Source organism: Stegodyphus dumicola, chromosome 11 (assembly GCF_044657685.1).
Source record: "Stegodyphus dumicola isolate Sdum_Otavi_A_Nest chromosome 11, ASM4465768v1".
NCBI classification, from domain to species: Eukaryota; Metazoa; Arthropoda; class Arachnida; order Araneae; family Eresidae; genus Stegodyphus; species Stegodyphus dumicola.
Window position 1 is genome coordinate 91935272 of NC_140778.1, and position 22021 is coordinate 91957292.

A 22021-nucleotide genomic window follows, 5' to 3' on the forward strand; every position below is an offset into this window, starting at 1 on the left:
AAAACACATTATAATTTACTTTATAATTATGATTTGTTTTCAGATCAAGGTAACTATTTGTATGTGAACGGAAGTGCAGCCAAAGCGAAAGGTGTCATATTACAAACAAATATGTTGGACCATGGATACGTCTGCGTCAGCTTCTTTTACCACATGTACAGCGCAGGCAACGGAAGGCTGACTGTCTACACTCATAATCTTTCCAATGGTTACGATAAAGTCTATTTCATTCGCAGGAAGACGCAAGGTGATCGCTGGGAGAAAACAGAGTTCAGCGTTTCAATCAAATTAAACACAAATATCATTGTAAGTAGAAGTTTAACTCATTATTTAAACATAAGTGCTAGTAAAAAATAGATAGAAATGGTAGAAGAAAGTTTTAAAGAACTTTTACTTTTAGAACTTTTAAAGAAAAACAAGAATTCACTATGCAGAAAATCGTGAATTAAAGATAACAAGCATCTTTGTTATCAGATGTAATTTTATACTCGTTTCTAATGAGGTGAAATTTGGTAGAAAAGCTGCAGCATCAGAATAGTAAACTAATTATTGTATCAAAAATGGCGACTTATCTTTTCAAGAGCTATACGGACAGCCGTTAAAGGCGCCAAATACTAGATATTATTAGGTTCTTTTTGTATTGAGTGAAGAGTTAGCTGCATGTATTTTTAATTATTTTTCACTTTCTTGTCTAAAATAAAGGAAGTATTGTAATCGCAAATAATTTCAGGTATCATATTTCAAGGAAACTGGAATTGATTCCAACAATGTTTTTGCTTGGCATCTGTACGTGCGGACAGAATAAAGGAGCTTTTAAGAAACGGTTATAATATGGATCCAAAAGAGATTTTTTCGGGATGTCTGTACGTACATATGTATGTAAATAGCATAACTGTGGTGTATATAAATCTAATATATATTCTACGTTGCGCTTTAGAGACACCAAAAATGCAAATTTAATTATGTCAAAAGGCCCAGTATTGTCGCTTTTCTTGTGTGGGTGTGCGTGAGGGTGTATAAAATGCAGAGTGTGTGTGCGGGTAGGAATATACACTGGTTTTCAAAAACTAAGGAAAAGTCACTTAAGTAACCATAACTCGTTCAAAAATAAGCGGCTCGATGTAAAATTTGAACATACATATTCAGATTTTATACGAAATATATATATATATGTAATAAAAAAGAATTTTTCAATATTGACGGTGTAGAACGTAGAAGGTTGAATCCGTAATTAAGAGAAAGAATTTTGGTGCGTCGAATGCTGAAAAGTCGATCTACAATGAATAAGAAAGTAGCAGTCGAGGCAGATTAAATCTTTTTTTCCTTTTCAGTAACCCTGTTGCGGCCCCAAACAATTTGGCACATTATTTACGCTTATTTAAAAATGTTTACTTTTTTGATAGATTTGCAGTAAGAAGGGGGCAGCAGACAGCAGTACAGTTAGACCGAAGAGCAAAAAAAGCGAAAGCGTTATGTTCAGTATGAAATCAGATGAATTAGATTTGGTTGTCAATACATTTTGATTGGATAATTAATACTGCTGTCCACGGATAGCCGTGGAACCTTGAAGTTTCGTATATAGGACTGCGATAGCACGTAGTTGTGCACCTCTGTTTTGGGGGTTACATTCGGCAGCACCAAACGTATATGTGCACGAAAAATAGAGAATATGTAAAAGATAAATTATAATTTAAACTAGCAGCGTAAATTACTTTAACTTCTCTATTCTAAATATAGTAATCTCCCTTTGCACTGTGTCATTCCGAGACTATTCCATGTCACATGACTCTTACATAACTCTTATGATAAAAATAGAACTAAAACCCAAACAGTAATAATTTTACAGCAGTATTAATTATCCAATCAAAATGTATTGACAACCAAAACTAATTCATCTGATTTCATACTGAACATAACGCTTTCGCTTTTTTTGCTCTTCGGTCTAACTGTACTGCTGTCTGCTGCCCCCTTCTTACTGCAAATCTATCAAAAAAGTAAACATTTTTAAATAAGCGTAAATAATGTGCCAAATTGTTTGGGGCCGCAACAGGGTTACTGAAAAGGAAAAAAAGATTTAATCTGCCTCGACTGCTACTTTCTTATTCATTGTAGATCGACTTTTCAGCATTCGACGCACCAAAATTCTTTCTCTTAATTACGGATTCAACCTTCTACGTTCTACACCGTCAATATTGAAAAATTCTTTTTTATTACATATATATATATATTTCGTATAAAATCTGAATATGTATGTTCAAATTTTACATCGAGCCGCTTATTTTTGAACGAGTTATGGTTACTTAAGTGACTTTTCCTTAGTTTTTGAAAACCAGTGTATATTCCTACCCGCACACACACTCTGCATTTTATACACCCTCACGCACACCCACACAAGAAAAGCGACAATACTGGGCCTTTTGACATAATTAAATTTGCATTTTTGGTGTCTCTAAAGCGCAACGTAGAATATATATTAGATTTATATACACCACTGTTCTAACATAACAGTCATGAAAATCCGAAGTTAAATTTCTTCAATTGGCCAATAATATGGTAGAAATGGAACTGTTTTTTTTTACTTTTTTGTACTAAGCAAAAAAATATTGTAATGGCGAAAAATTTATCCATTTTGACCCGAATCTATCTAAACGATATTTATGTGTGATATCTGTATGTACGGGCAGAATAGAGGTCTTTTTTTACCAAAACCGATTAAAAAATGGATTTAAAATGTATTCAGATGAGAGTTTCTCGCTTCACAGCATGGTATATAAATATATACTCCAACTCTGTTACTCGGCCTCGGTGAGTTCAGAGGTTTTATTCTTCCCATTCTAGGAGTGATGTTGGCACCTGGGTACCTAGGCCGGAGTCCTACCCCTTGTAGAACAGTTTACCTTTCCTAATTGTTACAAGAGAGAACTAAAAAGAGATTGTAGCTGACCGAATTGATAGAGATGTAATAATAATTAAATAATTGAACATTGGGCAGCACCCTACATTTGCAGAACGGAAAAGCGAGTTCGAGCTGGTGATTTGCTAGAAAAATAGAAATGGAATGACACAGGCAGTTACGAGTCCATTGGCGCATTAGGTTATTACATAAACAGGAGAGAGTTGAGGAACTACACAGCGTAAGTGAGATATAAAAGCAAATTGTATATAAATACATATGTATAAACGAATAAAAAGGAACACAATTTTACATCATGTAGTTGTTGAGCACAGCCATTGGCCTATTATTATTGGCTAAATTATTGTTATTTTTTATATGCCACATTTTAATAACGAGTTTGTTTATAGACCTCTACCTCTAACGGAATCTTTGTGCAAGAAAACAGTAATGAGTCCTGAGCTGAGCAATATTTAGTTCCTCGTTGATCCGGTTATTACGAAGGTACTGCGGAGGCATCTACGATCTGCCGCAGGAAACAGTTGTGCGCTGTTTTTGCAACCTTTTTCTATTACTTTTGCAGACTTACGCCCAGACAGGACACTCATAGTAAAGCATGGGACGTAAAACGAATTTGTAAATGAGTAACTTGTTGTCTATAGATAGGACGCAATTTCGAGCAATTAAGGATAGAGTTTAGCTTTACGAGCTCGAAGCTTCTGGATAATAGATGAAGTGTGTGGGGTCCATGTGAGCGAATTATTGAGGATCACCCCAAGATAAGGGACTTGCTTGGCCAGGAGATTGAGGTTTTATAGAAGTTGAGATATTCCAGAATTTTGTTTTCCTCGTGAAGAGGATAGCCAGTATTTTATCCACATTTGCCATAATTTTTCATTTAGCGAGTCGAGTCTCAAGTGCATGAATGTGTGCTTTTAATCATTGTATAAATGGGCTAACAAATGCCCTTTGAGCTAAGATCACTGTATCGTCTGCATACATGGCTAAAGTAGTGTTGGGCATGGTTGGAATGTCATTCACGTAAATATTGGCGAGCGTGGGACCAAGTAGGGGCGCTTGCGAGACACCGGCTGAAATAGGACGGCTATTGGACTATGCGCCTGAAACGTGAAAGACAAAATCTGTCTACCGGTCAGGTAGGATTTAATTATGTTTTTGATGCAGCTTGAGGAACTCAGGCTGCAGAATTTGTATATTACTGCATCCAGCCATACTCGGTCAAAAGCCTTAGGTATATCAATTAAGATACTTCCAGTGATTTTACGAGACTGCAAGACCTCTGAAATAGTCTCGAAAACTCTGTAGAGCTTATTTGCTCTGAAAGCTTCTCGACGGAAACCAAACTAATGCGGGATGAGAATTTGTTTTTCCAGGTGGCCATTTATTTGTTTCAGAATTACTGCTTCGCAGATCTTGATAAGCTCGGCAGCAAGCTGATAGGTCTGTAAGATTCTGGCATGACTGAAATGATGTTGTTCGTGCGTGGGTTTGTGGAGTAATTGGTAATTAGAGACAAGGTGTTCTATTGTAGGATCATGAATACTGTTAGTGCAAAATCAAAATTCCATATGCTGAACTAAGAGTTATGCTTTCTCAATTTCGGTGTAATGGATCCTTCTAGGGCTTTTAAGGGGCGGAATTTTGTTGTAGCATTTTTTACACTTATCAGTAGCTCTCCACAGAGAGCGATTGCTAGTAATTAAGCCCGGTCGATTTGTGTTTGATCATTTGGAAGAGATTTGACAGCGTCACACGGGCGATTGAATCTCATTTTATGATCTCTGTGCCTAGTACTCTGGAATATCCTCTTTGCAGCATTTCATTCTCTGATGAGTTTCTGTAATTCCTTGGTTTTAGCATGTTTGCGTTTTTTCAGTCCTTCATAGCACCATCATGTGCATCTCGCGTTAGTCAAATTTAAGCTTTCAATATCATCCCCCGAGTGTATCGTGAGAGTTGTATACAGCTTTGGCGTATTTATACCAGTCAGTAATAAAGGCTGTGTTGTCTGGTGTAGTATAACAACTGATATCCAGAATTGATTTAACCGGCGAAATGACGTATGATCATATGACGTATGATTTCGTATGATCGTATGACGTATGATTTCGTATGATTTGACGAAAGTTCATCCAGCACGGAAGCATCCAGCGGATAGGAAGAACTCATTAATTCCGGATGAACCAGAAGTATACCGTGTTGGAGATTTTGGAGCTGTTATGCGTAATACCGCAACGTTTGGCCAAGTTAAAAATTACGCGTCCTATGGGATAGAATTATAGCAGTTCCAGGCGCGGTGTCTAGCGCTCAAATCTCCACCTATGACCACATGTATACCAAATGTAAGTAAAATATTTAAATCAGCCGAAAAGGCCGTAGGTTCAAGGATAGACACTGTAGTTTGAAACATGTAAAGGCATATTAGGCTCAAACACGTGTTCTTGCAGAAATATAAGATCGGGGACGTGCTCATTTACAAAATGCTGAAGTTCATTAATCTTACAGAAAAATCCATTCCAGTTCCATGTAATCACAGTAATAAAATTATAAATAACACTATTCATTAATTAAATAAATACATGAAACAAAATATCTTCAAATAGTCCAAACAATATTGTTGCGTACAATACTACACACGGCCACATACGAATTAGTGACTATACCGAGGAACGGAGGTTGCCAGATAATGAAAAACCTTGTTTGTTTTAAAGCGCTTAAAATTTATACAGTGACTGGCAACAGTAACGGACTGTCCATTAATGGGGATATCGATGGAGTTCCTTGCAATATGATCATTGACACAGGAGCTAATGTTACCATCATTAGGAAAGATTTATCTGAATAGTTTAAAGATAAACTTATTTGGACGCCATCCTGTGTTACCCTTCAGACTGCGTCTGGTGACAAGATCAAGATAGCTGAGAAGTTAAAGGTGAACATCACGTTTGGAAGTGCCGCCTACCATCACACGGCATATGTGGCGGACCTTAGACTTCAAAAACAATAAGCTGTTCTCAGCATCTGAAGACATGACGATCCATCTTCAAAAGGAATCATTGCCTGGAAACGCCGACGTCTCATGTGAAAGACCCTATGCAGAAAGCTGCCGAAATCCTACTAGGGTCGGAGAGAATCACCAGACTACCGGGTATTCACCATCACAGATGCTCTCCGGTCGAGCCCTTCGTCTGCCTTGTGACCGCCTGTTTGATCGCCATACGGATGCGCCTTCATCGCCTGAGGAACACATCCAAGATGTCCAGGCCTGTTTTGAAGTAATGTCCCGTTCCGCACGAAAGCGAGTGAACTTGGCGACGGAGAAAGTGAAGACCAGATACAACGCGAGAGCTACTGTACATAGATCCAACAAAGGAGACAAGGTGTGGTTGTGGAATCCGACTCGACGGAAAGGACTTTGTCCGAAATTACAGTCACCTTCGGATGGTTCATATACAGTGCTGAACAGACTGAATGACGTCATGGTTCGGATCCGTAAGTCTTCGAACTCTAAACCTAAAGTCGTTCATTACGACAGGTTAGCTCATTACTATGGCCACAGTACGTAATGTAAATAATTGTAAATAGTGTAAGACCATGGCCCTTTTTGTTTTGAAATGTGTATTTGATTTGATTTGTATTTAGTATTTGATTTGCATTTAGTATTTGATTTGTATTTGATAGCATTTGATTTGTTTAATTTATTGCATTTATTGTTCATGTTGTTTATTATTGTAATGTAATGCTTATTAATGCATTTATGCCACAGTTGTAAGTTTAGCTTCCTGTCCAGGGATTGTACTGCCCGGGACGTGCAGTCCTTGGGAAGGGGGCAGTGTTACGAATTTGGTATTTAATATAAACAATTCATGAATTGTATATTCAGTTGCCTGTAGTCGAGGCATTCCGTCAGATATTTTTCAAGTATGCTTGCAATTGACCAACTTTTAAACATATTATATAATTCTTTTAGAAACTTAATAATGTCAGCAAAGGCTCCTAGGCCTAAGTCGACAAACTTTTTAACATCATTAAAACTGCCTTTATTATTGACAATAGTACTTTTATCAATATTAGCTTCATTTGTAACAGCACTAGCTTAGATTTTGTTTGATGCAACATTTGCGCGGATTTAGTTTGAACAGATGATTGGTTTACATTTCTAGTTTTAGCATTTACATTATAAGAAATATTATTAACAAATTTTGGGCACCCACGATAATTCGCGCTGTGACCTTCTTGACAACAGTTGACGATTTCGAGGTGCTTAGCCGAGCAGTTTTCCGTCTTATACGAACCGACACACTTCATGCATCTAGAATCTTTGTAATATCGCATATCTGCTCAACCCAAGGTTTTTTCTCAATTAGCGCTTTAGAAAGTGGCATGGGAGAGTTTGTTTTAATCCTGTTCATCTGAATCCACTTTTTTAACGTTACATCCAATGTTAACAGGGTCCTCGTGTATTTCATCAATGGGATAATCCGAGAGTAACCTTCTAGGCAGAACCTTTTAAAGGACTTCCCAGCTTCGCTGCAATCATATAGTGATTAACTTTTTTGTTGTCTAAATATCTAGTGATTTTTCTATGATCGTCTTCATATTTGTGAAAAATCAAAAATTCCTCGTTAATTGTCCCAGCAAAATCCAGTTGAGTCTCGTTTTCAAAATTTTAAAGAAATCAAAAATTCAATATCAGGTTTGACCACAATAGGGCGAATTTTGGCGAGTTGAACAGATACATTATCATTATCGAGTCCAGTCTGGGTTTCCATCAACTCTTCGTTTAGAATTTAATTTTGTCAGTTTACAAATCTACTTTGCACACGTATTTCATCACTTGGTTTAACCAGTTTAGCTGGCCGAGCAGGGTTTTTTGGCTGAATGTAGCCATGTTCACCTCTGTCATCATTTATCGACATTTTAGACACTTTCTTAATTGAATTATCTGACTTAACCTTTTGAGGTCGGAGCTTTGGTAGCAGAAAAGCTACCAAAGGACGGGAAATCTTGAACCGAATGCTTTCCCCCTTTAAGAAATCACCTCCTATTTGCAACAAAGATTCTTGTGTGTAGTTTAATGGTATCTCACAGGGGTGCATCTATGTCGCAAAAGGAAGACCTTTGAAAGAGATAAGTGGTTAAAACCCTAGGGACGTCAAATTTAACATTTCACCCCACTTTTCAGCCTGGATAATGGGGGAAAAAACATGGCCACTGAAGTGGACAACCCCGTCTTTTCAAAGAGAGGACTCTATGTCCACTATAATGGCCATCCCGTCTTCAAAAGGTTAACATAAACTTTTAGCTTTTACACTATTTGAAACAGACTCAGTATTACTACTCGAAATATCACTAGTACTATTACATACAACGTTAACATTTTGGGGATCAGCAGCATTAGGAACAATATCATTTACAGTAATACAAGAAAGTTTTGGACTAGATGAGCTAAAATACTTACGCTTACCTTTAAAAATTTCCAGCAGTCCGTCGGCTATTCCGCGGGTGCGTTGGAACTGTAGCATAAGCGCTCGTCTCTCCTGTTCCGAACCCACGTGAGCCACGTTCGATTTCAGCCCATTTTCACGAGTTTTAATGTCAAGACGAATAATATCCGATAGGTATAAAACACGAACAAAGTTCTTGGCATCATATCCTATGCAATATCATCCAAAGCTATGATCCTATGCAACAAGTTCCTGCTGGTTTATCCTATGCAACAAGTTCCTGCTGGTTATCGTCAAGAACTTAATTTCCACAAACTTCAATTTCGTCGGTTAAGCCTAACCTGAGGCAGTGAGCAACAGCAGGCATGGTATCCATATTATTTAACGGATTCTTTCCTCTTCATAGCACAAAACACACAGAAATAGTAGTACTCGAACAAAATTGCACATCAGTGCAGCTCGCAGCCACACGAAGGCAAACCTTTTGTATTCTTATATATTGGTAAATTATATATTTTATGCTTTTAAAAGTGATTTGAATTATTTTTTTTCTTATGTTTCGGTTAATGTTTTCATGCCTTTAGTTAATCTGCATTCAATAGTTGTAGAACTATCAACAATTTAAAAGTTTAAGAGTGAGTTAAGCCTAATTACCGCCATTTGTTTAAATTTGAATCTTAGTATAATAGGTTTCTTTACAGTCAAGGTCGTTTTGGCGAGCTGGACCAAAAGTGGTAAGTTTCGCCAGCTGTGGTAAGTTTTACACTAATTTTGTAAAATCAAGTGGTAAGTTTTGCCTTCAGTTTTTTGTATCGAAGAATCTGCCTCTTTGCCGGCTGGCCGAAGTGCTTGCTTTTGCGAAGAAACTCTAATTTTGATTGAAAAAATTGTTTCTTTTTTTTAAAAAAAATAATTTAACTGTATGTGGTGTTTTATGTTTATCTATGTTTTTCAATTTTTAATGAAGATGTTTTGAGATTTTGCCTATTTTTGCCTGCCCGCGAAGTGAAAACTGAAATAACTGTAAGAGAATTATATCTCTAATCAAATTCGAAGAAATAAGTTTAAATGAAATACACCAAAAAATGTGTATAATTTAATGAGCCGTACAAGAAAGTCAAGTGGTATCCACATCATGTTCTTTTGTGAAGAGCGTACTACTAAAATTTTTAAACTAGCATTCAAAAAATGTTTCGTAGCAGCGTTCATTTGTGTGACTTTGCCGCTAAACTTCCTATATACGCTGACATCAATTCTGGCCGCATGTTTCTTTTCTGTGATAATTTGATTGAAACATTGTATAAAAGAATTACGGATTTTAAGTGTCGGCTAAGGGCTACCGGTAAGGTAAAGCATGACTATATATTTAATCCAAATGCTTACCAACATCACACTTTAGAGACATTAGGATTTTTTGGAAGCAGGCAAGATGAAAAGTTAGCAACGCCTTCTCCGGGAATCGAACCACGGACCTCTGCAATACCGACCCAGCGTGCAGAACCACTGCACCACAAAGGCACGTCAAGAAGGTGGGAGAAATACCTTATAACATAACTGCACAATTTCTTAAAATTTGTTTCTCAACTCTATTTTAGGGTAAAAATTGAGATCGCGAGTACTGTCATCTTTATTTAGAGAAAGGCAAAGAGTGATTATTCTCAGCTCATATAATTTTATTTGCCTTCGACTAAATTTATAAAGCATCGTTATTACACACATAAGTTAGATTATAACACAAACTAGGATTAAATTAAGCGTGGTGAATCTTATGGAGATTTTTGCCTAAATCTCCTCGATCCACAACTAAATATAAGACTAGAATGTACTAGCCTCATTTCTCCAGTTCGAGACTTTGAACATAATTTGAGTAAACCATTTTATTCAATTTACCATAATATGCCATTATTTTAATTGTTTGAAATCATTTAAAATTTAATATATTTTGATATAGTTAATTTTCGAAGCAAAATATGAATCTTCGTTTGAAGTCGGAGGGATCATAGCTTTGGATGATATAAGGTTGGACCGACGTAAATGCCTAAATTTTTTATGTAAGTTCTTTTTCTTTTCCAAGTATTAACTAATATTCCCATTCTCAAATCTTAGTGAATAAAAGTAAAAGAAATACGTTTTTGCTGACTAAAGTAAAGCTAGTTCAATAATTTAATTTATTTTGCTGATATGTTCTGATATTACGTTTTAAGTTAGCTAGTGCATTAAATATACACACTATTAGAAGAAATTAAAAACATCTTCCTAACCAGGGTGTGATTGCACTTTTGAGGAATCTAACTGTACCTACAGTGCTCTGCGTACAGGATCTTTGGTGTGGGAGAGGAAAGATTCGAAACAGACTGGTTATTTATTGAGCGTTTTACCACGTGTTGACCATACTTTAGGAACATCAAGTGGTAAGTTTTGCCTTTAATATCCATAAATGAAATAAAGTAATGAAATTTACGTATAAAAAGTAATAGCGTTTCTAATAGAAATTATGGTGGAAGGGAACATTATCGTCGTATTTCCTTACAATTAATTTGTGATAATAAAAAATATTTGCAAATATCATTCAACAGTGGTAAATTGATAACAAAATACTAAAACGTTTATAGGAAAGAAAGAGTGTATGGTGAAGCTTTACATTATGGTAACTTGGCGATTTTTTTGGCGAAAATTTGGCTACCAACCCTGCTACAGCAACCTGCTAGTTTTATTTTGGACGCCATTTTCTTTTCACGAACTAAAGGCATGTAAAAGCATGATTTTTTTTTTTTTTTTTTTTTTTTTTTTTTTTTTTTTTTTTTTTACTCAACGTTTTTCCAACAATCTGCTAGCCGAATTACGCTTATACTAGAACTTTTATGGAACAAAAATGCTTAATTATGACGAAGATTAGGTGCGAAATTTGGAGAAAGTGCAGAATCGCAAACTGCTTGCCGCGTTTTTAAGAATTGCACATACACGGTATCCATGTACACGTCGACCTATTTTTACTTAAAAAAAATCCCAGAATTGCACAAAAATGACATTGCGCACACTCTTGACTTTATCTATGTACACATCGACCTATTTTCACTTAAAAAATCAAAGAAAATTGACAAAAATCCAATTCTTCTTACTCTTGTAAAAAGCGCCAAACAAATAAGTGGACGATTCTGCACTTTAGCAGCGAAACTGTTTCCAAGTGCTTATTAGCTAAAACCACGATCGGAATTTTCCGGAAAATGTCACATTACATGTCTCATGATCTCTCATTTCTCTGAGACAAAATAATCTGTGATTCGAACTGTGTACTTCTCAGATTATTGCTAAAGTCCTAGCTAGTAACCTTTATCTCCTTACCAAAATGTCGCCAAACTATCTGTTACCATATTCTAAAGATTAGCTCAGTATATTAATGCAAAGCTATGCCATTACTGAAGGGCGTCTGAGATCTTCAACAGCTGAAGTACCAAAGCAAGTTTCTTGTTAACAATTTTTTTTTTATCTTGGGTTAAATTCAAGAAGCCGTTTTAAGGGAATGCAATTTAATGCATTGAAATCCTGAAGACTATACGAGGGAGATAATGAAATATTGTATAGCCTGGAATTTAGATTTGAGAATTTAATTCGAGTTTGCGAAACTCATTCGTTTATATTTTATATAATATTGTTGAGAGTTCCGTGTTTATTCATCTGCTGCCGTTTCATTTTTTTTAAGGAGGTTTTTGGTTTGTTGGTGTTCGTGGGTCAGACTCAAGTTCTCTAGACACAGCAGTGCTTAAAAGTAAAACATACACCATAAGAAACAGGGAGCCTTTAAGTTGCCTAAATTTCTACTTCTACATGGATGCAGACGGAACGGCTTGGTTTGAGCGAAAGGTGGAAGAAGCTTACCTGCAGGTCCACATTTCTGATCCTTTATCAAGTAATTGCTCATTTTATTTGTTTTATAATGCTCTTGCCTTTACAAAAAAGTTTATTTTAGCTTAAAACTGAAGACAAAGAGAAAACTATAAATACAGCCAACCTTTAAATATTTTGTATTGAAGTCCTGGTCTTCAGTCCAAGTTATTTAAAGATTTCATTCCATTAAAAAATCAAACAGAAAATCAAACTTGAAAATTGAAGTGAAAACATTTTCTACTTATGTAATAATTTAATATTTAACAGTTTTCTTCATGATCATTGAGAAAAAAAAATTCAGTACAAACTGTACTTTAGTCAATATGTCAAGTTATAAATGGGGATAATCGCACAATGGGAAATAATACATGTACCCAGATACCAGATAGATGTTGCCCTTCCATACCTCACCATCTAAACTCTGTGGTTCGAAGATCCCTCGTTGTGCTTGTGTGTAGATATGGCATGCTTGTGGAAGTATTTTGTTTAATGCGATATCTGAAGATGTTAGGTTTCCTACCTGGGAGAGTATAGCGTATAATTATAGTTGCAAAAGTGGAAAGATTAATTGTAAAGATGATGTAGTTGTGATCGGAGAGATTCCTTTATTCACCCACTTCCCAGTTGAATGAAGTTGCTGTCCTGCTGTGAGGAGATGGTAAGATAATAACCAATCAGTCCATTATGTGCGATATTATGATGGTGCTGTTTCTACGGTGTTATGCAGCGTCATATTATTAGCAGTTATGAAATCCTTGAGCTCTTGACCTTTTCAATAGTTAACTGCGAATTCCCATACTGCATTGTATGCATTGTAGTCTCCAGCATAGATTTGTAAAGACACTGAGAATGCTGCTTTACAATTGTTTATGAAACTAATAGTAGCGCTTATTTCTTCTGAAGGAATGTCTGTTGAAAATGAAGGTAATGTCTGTTGAAAATGAAGGTAATGTCTGTTGAAAATGAAGGTAATGTCTGTTGAAAATGAAGGTAATGTCTGTTGAAAATGAAGGTAATGTCTGTTGTGAAATGGTTTAATTCCGGAGTATCGTTACATGATCATGTTCTGTAGTGATGGTGATCAGAGACTAATTTCATTTGCAGCTGATGATGGGTATCCTTGGTCCTTGGTATGAGTGCTCTTTGATGCACTCATACATTTTCCACTGCAGAAGAAAACCAGAACATTTGCCGTTTCTATGACTCTTGCACTAAAAAAACATTTTTTTATTGCATAGGCAACTGCATGTGCTGTAGCTTCCTCCATCCGTTGCAGAGTTTGGGGGAAGAATTTAATATAATCAATTTCAGGATTTGTTACAGTGACAATGTTACTGTTTTGGGATATGGTAAAAACGCTGGATGTTCCGACGGAATATGGTGCAGGAGATGGAGTAAGACGGATGGTTTGTTGCAAGAAAGCTGCCTTTTCTGTGATTGCTGTCTGGAAATTAGTGCAGCATGGTTGTGTCGCTGTGCATGTGTGTATCTTGTGTTGGCCAGAGCAATATGAGAAGTATGTTCTATTATTGCATTTCTCCTGCATACGCCCGAATTCGTAACAGTAGTAGCAACTCTTGGTGTCAAAGGAGTCTGTGACACGGTCTGCGTGCCAGCCGCTGACGTTATGATATTCTTGCATGATGGTGCTTAGTGCTTCTGGTTGACATTCCACGATCCACTTGTCATTGATGTTTTGTCCGTCAGTTTGTAAAGTGTATCGGCATTAGCTTTTGTTATATCAAGTTCAGAGGAAAGTAGATATTCTATGTCAGAGTATTATAGTCTGTTGTGATGTCATGAATTGTGCACCTGTGCAGTCTTTTCTCAAGGAGTTCCTTGGAGTTTTTTCAGCTCCCTTATGTCTTATGATGTGTTATATTCCACAACAATATTTTGTTTATGAATGGCTCTCACTATCGTGACTCTGAACCCCAAATTATTAATTGGAGCAATGTTTGTGAATTCAGCTCGCAATTACTTACGTGTTTGTTCACCTTTTGGGTAAATCAAGAGTGCCGGCTTAGGCGGCGGTCTTTTGAGAACCTATGGTTTCTGCAATGATGGCTGCACGAATGAAATTGCTGTATGGGGGTCAAATAATGTTGGGTTTTCCGATTCTTTCGCGGTTGAAGTAGCAATTGTCGCAGCTATGTCTGGATTTGATCACTTCTCAGTGTAGTTTTAATTTATTCGAGAGCCTAATATGGGAGATGCTGTCCTTTCGATTTATTTATGTAAACAAACTCAGTGAAAATATTATACGGTTTGTCTATATATGCACTGTACTCCTTCATCAAAGTGGAGAAGGAAGATGGAGTGGGGTTAATCACGCAGTGGTGAGATGTGTTTACTGATCTTACGTTGTTCACTATAATAATTCTCACCTTACGAATAAATTATTAAAGGCTCACATTTGAGTAGGATATTAAGTTGTATTATGTGGAATTAGCTCCTGAGGCACTTAAATAGTGATTGACAGAAAAACAAATTTTGCGTGGGTCAAAATAGTTGTTGATGTAAAAGGGGACATAAAAACACAGTGGTATGCAAGTAACTAGACACACCCTTCTGTATAAATAAAAACAAGCATGCAAATAATAAAATATGAAAGAAGTAAATCATCTTATCAAAGCTTTCGCAATGCTACTGCTAGCAGATATATATATTATATATAAATGGTATTTCTCTTTATTAGATTATAATGAAAATATAAAATAAAAAAAAATATAAGTAAAGTTCTTAAGAAAGCTTCACTGCAATCGAGATATGAAGTTACATCTAATTAATATACGAATGTGTGTTTGCTATACGAGTACTAATAAAATGCTTGAAGTGAAGACGGGGAATGGAAACAAATTGGATCGAGTATTGTTGAGTATGTGTCTTAAATGCTGCCAAAAATGATGTACTATTTGGACGCTGGTGTGTATATACAAGAATTATGCAAAATGATAATATATAGTCAATAATATGGCATAACCACTGAATTATAAAGTAATGACTGAATAATTACACTGATTATTGCTAATAATACTGATATAGAACAAAACACGTCAATTTTCAACAATAAATGCCTGAATTAAGGTGAATAATCACATGCTGCTTCGATGCCAGAGCATACAATTAATATTTACAAAACAAGTGAGGTAATTGCAAAATAATACAAGATGCTAATGCCAAATAATAATTAAAACATACAAAAGAAGGGTGGAGAGAAGATTTAATTTGTAACAAATATAATTAGCACAGACAATAAATTACCAAAATATATATAAAACACCTGAGAGTAAAGTTACATAGCTACGAATTCTCTGAGTAGTTGAAATGTCTTCATTAAAATCAGTTAATTTTCTAAATAAAAATAATTGAGATTATTAGAGAACTTGCTACTATTTAAGGTAAGCCGATTTAATGGACAATGCCGCTGATTTAAAAGCATATATAGCAGCCATTTGATTAAATAAAAATAATATTATTGCGTGCATAAGGGTTCGTAATAGATCGAATACACAAATCCGATAAAAAGTTAATAAAATTTATTCTAACACAAGAAATATAACAAAACGCCAGACTCTCAAAATTACAGCGGCTAAGTAAACAACAAAGTAAGCAACTGAACTTAGATATTTCTCTCCGGATTTTTAAAGCTTTTTAATGTCACGAGAACGTTATGGTAATTTCCGTTTCCTCTAAAAGAGTAGAATTAAGATATATTTATTTATTTATTAAACGTTAAATGCACGTGCTCTTGTATTTTTAGTTTTTGGGCATAGCTTTCTCTTAAAACTCGCCACTCGCAACATTGCATGAGCAAATAAAACATTTTTGATTACAATTCCACTAAAAATACCCAACTAAATACAAAATCCGTAACAATATGTAATAATGCAAAGTTATACATCAGTGCAGTTAAGTGAAATTTGCCAAAATATGTGAGCAAATAAATGTTTAACATAAATTTGATATCATAGTAGTACAAAGAGTCAGGAAACATTGCAGAAGTACAGTCTGCTAGTATTACTTCCGAAACAAAAGCGCAGTCTACGGTCAAAGAAATCTTCCCACGTGTGACGAAGACCTTGTTGAAAGCTGTGTTGTTATTTACGACAGAGGGATATCGATAAAATGCTGCTTACGGCAACAGTTCTTTAAAGGAGACTTTTAACCAGTGGTCCCCGAGAAACATATGAGTAAAATTAGTGCTTAACTATTTATCTTAAGGGAAGAAAAGCCATCATAATAATGACTTACAGTTCAATGTAGAGAGAATAATTCTCCTACATAATACGTCTTATAATTCGATTGTACAAGCAAACGTCAATTAACAAAAAATATCTTCAATTTTGGGACTGAGAGCAATCAAAACTTCCACATAAGGCACTTGAGCAGATTTTTACGGAAACACTTATAACTTGAAAATTTTATAATCCACAGAGTTTCATGTCAGTATGTTAAACAGACTTGCACGAACAAGACGCATATAAATTTAAACAGAGGACCACGAAATTAGTTTAAAATGTTGTCTTGAAATTCAGAGCCCATATGACTCATAACATGTAGCGCGGTGACCTCCGGGGGATGAACATATATTGCAGCAGGAGCCAGCTTTGGTTAATCGCAAGTGTATGCTGTATCTCCAAGATAATGACAGAACACACCTAGCTTGGGGGACCAAGGGTACTATTCAGAGACTTGTCTAGGATGTTTGTCAGAGACTGGTCAGGACTTGTCTAGGACAATCTCACCGGACATCTCAAAAGTTATCACATCTTCTGTTACCTGGAAAACTATGTAAGATCTATCTCTACTTTTCCACATACACTGACTTAGATCCTACAATGAACCTGGTGAATTCTCGCACAGGCGTGAAATAAATACCAGCACAGAAGAAGGGTGCAAAATAACCCTTTATTAACTCAAACTAAAATAACAGACAGCACGGGCTTCGTGCATTACAAAAACACCGTTCACTTGCGGCGATAACTTAAACGTAGACGAGAGTACAAATCAAATCTGAAAAATAAACGAGTGTTAGAACGCACTTCAAAATTACTCCTAGAGATGGACTCACAGAAATCTAACTAGCGTGATACTAAACGGATAAGGATATTACTCGAGTGACCGTGAAATAACAACAAAACGTGCGCTAGGCTAGCGAAACACGCTCTGAATAAACTGAGATACTCACACGTTTAAATAGCACTTCACTTAACTTTAAATTTACTTCCTGACGAGAAAATGTGAGGGGAAGTTTGAGAAGTTGAGAACAGGAGAACTTAAAATAAATTTGTTATGCAAATTAAGAAAAACCCTACAACTACTTCTGTCGAAAAACCTTGAGGGAGAAGGACCTGAGGTATCCACGCATGGATTCCTTTGCGTACCAACCCCCCCCCCCAGATTCATCCACGGGCATCGCATAGCTGCAGATATGTTGGCAAACTTTTCTATATGCTGGTGGAGATTACTTCAAGACCTATGTACTAAGTGTACCGATTACTATGCATAAGACCAAAGACCCGAGTACCGTGGGCTGTATCCCTATCTGTCTCTGACAATCACGTACGCAAAACCCGATTTTAGTTATCTTGTATTAAAAACATTGCGACTACTTCATGAAAACATCTGATGTGTACACCACATGACTTCCTTGCACGAAATATTAAATTAAACGCATTTTTTCCTGCATTTCATTTAAACTTATTGAATTGAATAAAATCTAGTTCGTCGATAGCGCATAAACCACAATAGAATAAATTCATTGTTTAAAATTCACTATATTTTTTAACATCGCAACACTCAGGCGCTAGGTTCACTTTCATTTTATAACTTAGAATGCGCAAAACTTTCATCATTTGAAGAATTATCTAATTGTTGCCACATGTTTTATTCAAATACTATAATAAATTTAAAGCGTATAAAAGAAGTTAGACAAATAAAAAAGAAACAGTTGTTATTGCAAAGCTTAGTTTCTTTAGATTGGCAACAAATCCACTCTTCTACTAAGTTTCAAATGTAAACAAATACGGCATCTATGGTAAGAAAATTAGGCTTAGCCGCACTTAAACAACTTTTAAATTGTTGTGTATGTGTGTATTTTAATTACGGCAAAGCACACTAGGGCTATCTGCCTAAGGGGAGGGATGCCTTTCGTGGAGGACTTTCTAAGGGAAACTGGCTCGTATACACGTTACACATGGGGAAAACCACGAAAACACCCATGCAGCCAGCCCGTTCGCGGGATTCGAACCTCGGACCGAACTACCAGTGTTCAGCGACTTTACCGCTCGGCCGCTGGTGGGCCTTTTAAATTGTTGATAATTCTACAAATATTGCATGCAGGTTAATTAAAGGCATAAAACCCTTAACCGGAAGATTAGAACAACATAATTCAATCATTTTTAAAGCAAAAAATGCACAATTTACCAACATATAAAAATAAAAAAAAAACTGAGCTCACGGAGCCGAGTAACAGACTGTGTGTATATATATATTTATTTACTTTTGGTGCTGCCGATTGCCACCGAAAAGGGAGGTGCACAACTACATCCTACAGCTGTTCTATATGTAAAATTTCAACGTTCTGCGTTTTTGAGTTATGCGAGATACCTACATACATATGCACGACCGTAAGTACGTACAGACGCCACAAAAATCTCTTTTGAATCCATTTTAAATCAGTTTTATAATTTTTTTGGAAAGACCGAGTCCTTTATTCTGCCCATATGTACATATCTCACGCAAAAATATCGTTAAATTGCGCTCGATAGCGGTCAAAATGGATATTTTCATTGAAATATGGTATCTGGAATATTTCGTGATTACAATACTTCCTTTACTTCGTACAAGGAAGTAATTAATATTTCTTGTTCTTAAATTAGAGACATTGTTGGTGACAAAGGCAAAGAACACTACGAGACAGAGAGTATGGACGTATGTGGAAGTCGAAACAGAAAACAGGGCAAATTCCATGGTAAGTAATTTCGAAATGATTCAAATTTTATATTGTGAAAATTATTATATTCATTTTTATAATGTGCAAAATAGAATCTTTTGTGAAAATTAATAATTAGAGTTTTTCTTGTCAATTTTCACGATATATCTTGAGTACCAACCATTCAATTTTTATTTTTTAATGCCCATTAGTACAATGATTTGTATTTTGGTTTCTTTATGTATTTTTATGACAGTATTCTATTGTCAATTCTAGCTTACATTTTCAATATTTTTCTGTGTTATAGTTTTTAGTTTCAGGCATTTTGCCAATGTATTAATTTTTTCACCTTTCTTTCTTTTCTTTTGGATCGTATTCTTAAATTTTAGGCAAGTACTTTTTCATTTCCACTCTATTGTTGCTGGGCTTCTAATATGTAATTTAATTTAGTTTTTCATAATTAATATATTTCTAAATATTAATTAACTTTCTGAATCACAAACTAGCTTAGGAAAAGTTCAATTTCCTTTTGCATTTCTTGAGACGCCAACACATTGATGAAGGTATCCCAATATTAATAAACTTTTTGTGTTAGGAATGATCTCAATCTCAAACTAATTTTCTCTTCGAATATCTCGAGACACCACGTCCTTTATAAGGATGTCCCGGGAAATGTAAAACGTTTTAGTTATTAATTTCTTCCTCCTTTTCTGTATTTTTGGAGAAATTTTTAAAAATACTTTAGTGTGTTTGATCGAAATTTTATTCTCCTCTGGAGTACATATATAAGTTTGGGTTTGAAATTTCCTTTTAATTTTAGTTTTGTTTGTTCATAAAGTTAGTTTCATAAAGAAATTTTCACTTTTCTTAGTAACATCTATTGACTCTCTTACATTGCTTTGAAGGAATTTTCGGTTCCATTTTGTTATATCTAAGTATGATTTTTGAATTAATTTTTAATTTTCATTTTAATTTCAAATTACGTATACATTCCGTGTGACTCAAATGTATAAAAAAGTGTACAAATTCAATAATTCGAAAAGTGGACACAGTACCACCACGCGGTGTTCAGAGATAAACCAAACATTTTGATGTCAAAGTAGTAGTCACTGACAGGTGGTTCCTTCATTTGTGATAGAATTTCACATGATGGCACAGCATAGTTCGCAACGTAACTAGAATAACAAATAGAATAACCGTCATTCGTGGCTTCCTGTCACATGACAATAAGAATAATAAAATGTATGTCATCCGCATGTCTTCAAAGACGGTATTACCCTTGCCTTCCTTTAAAACTTCCGTTTTTCGCAGGATTCGTGGGCTCGCAAATCTCTAAGAGGGAATTCAGTGATATATTTCAGCTACACCGCTCCACTCCTGAGTACCAGAGGTGGGGTTTAAAAACTTACCTTCGCCAGAAGGGTAACTAATCACTCCTGAATCCCAATACCAAAGGTGGGGTTGAAAAAATTACCTTTGCCAGGAGGGTAACTTGTCACTCCTGAATCCCAATACCAGAGGTGGGGTTTAAAAATTACCTTCGCCAGGAGGATAACTAGTCACTCCTGAGTTCTAATACCAGAGGTGGGGTTTAAATAATTACCTTTGCCAGGAGAGTAACTTGTCACTCCTGAATCCCAATACCAGAGGTGAGGTTTAAAAAATTACCTTCGCCAGGAGGGTAACTTGTCACTGGTAACTTTTGTCATACTGCTGCTCAGCTTAGCCATGCTATCTCGAATTCCCTTGGCACTATAGTAGTCTATGAAGAGCGATATAGTGAACAGTTACGGGAGTTTGGTAGGAGCTGTTTGCTCACATTTCAGAAGTTCTGTGACAGTCTAGTGTACACTGAAGGATGCGAGCTTTTTCCCCTCTGGTACCATAGGCATAATTTACATTCTTTCCCATTGTTCACGTTTGCAGATAATAATAGTCTATTCTTTTGAGAGTGGTTTCAGGGACGATTGTATATCTAACCTTCCTGCATTCTAGGGTTAGTCTTTGGAGTATGGTAACAGGTAGTTTGACTACATTTTGGTAAGGCGATTAAGGTTACTAGCTAGGACTTTAGTAGTGTACATGGATAAAGTCAAGAGTGTGCGCAATGCCATTTTTGTGCAATTCTGGGATGTTCTTTTAAGTGAAAATAGGTCGACGTGTACATGGATGATACCGTGTATGTGCAATTCTTAAAAACGCGGCAAGCAGTGGGCGATTCTACACTTTCTCCCGATTTCGCACCTAATCTTCGTCATGATTAAGCCTTTTTGTTTCATAAAAGTTCTAGTATAAGCGTAATTCGGCTAGCAGATTGTTGGAAAAAAGGTTGAGTTAAAAAAAAAAAAAAAAAAAAAAAAAAAAAAAAAAAAAAAAAAAAAAAAAATGCTTTTACTTTGTGAAAACAAAATGGTGTCCAAAACAAAACTAGCAGGCTGCTGTAGCAGGGTTGGTCGCCAAAAAATCGCCAAGTTACCATAATCCGAAGATTAACCCATTCTAGTCCACTGCTGACATTCTTCTAAAAATGCAGGCTTTTTTTGCTGCCGACCTTATATGGCCTATAACTCAATTTAATACGGTCGGATGGATGGTCTTTTGCTTTGCTAACACTTTTTGTAGTGCCTTTATATGGGATGGTTTGGATTTCCTTTTGTTAATTCTTTATAGCACGCCCCTCATGTACGAATAAAAATAGTCTCCTTTGCGATGTTTTTCCTTGCACATAAGGCTGCCTTGCGCAGGACTTCGCTTGAAAAATAAAATAAGAGTACGATTGCTAAGTCTAAATTCTCATGGCAAATTTCAGCATTGTGTTTAAGTACTACGTAGGCTTCC

At 35.9% G+C, this 22021-nt stretch overlaps 2 protein-coding genes across 5 annotated transcripts in view; one reads left to right on the forward strand and one right to left on the reverse strand.

The window, feature by feature from the left end:
• LOC146994203 (uncharacterized) overlaps window positions 1-22021 on the reverse strand; it is a 97412-nt gene that overhangs the window by 28332 nt on the left and 47059 nt on the right. The window lies entirely within an intron of this gene.
• The window catches only part of LOC118198257 (apical endosomal glycoprotein-like), a 74369-nt gene that overhangs the window by 10445 nt on the left and 41903 nt on the right, over window positions 1-22021 (forward strand). For all 4 annotated transcript variants that reach the window (XR_015044069.1, XR_015044068.1, XM_085826991.1 and 1 more), the window contains 5 exons: window positions 44-306; window positions 10313-10412; window positions 10626-10772; window positions 12062-12268; window positions 19131-19222. Coding sequence is in view for 2 of the 4 variants with exons in the window: in XM_085826991.1 (XP_085683117.1) it covers window positions 44-306; window positions 10313-10412; window positions 10626-10772; window positions 12062-12268; window positions 19131-19222 (809 nt within the window). In the remaining 2 variants the exon portion in view is untranslated. The remainder of the gene's footprint in view (window positions 1-43; window positions 307-10312; window positions 10413-10625; window positions 10773-12061; window positions 12269-19130; window positions 19223-22021) is intronic.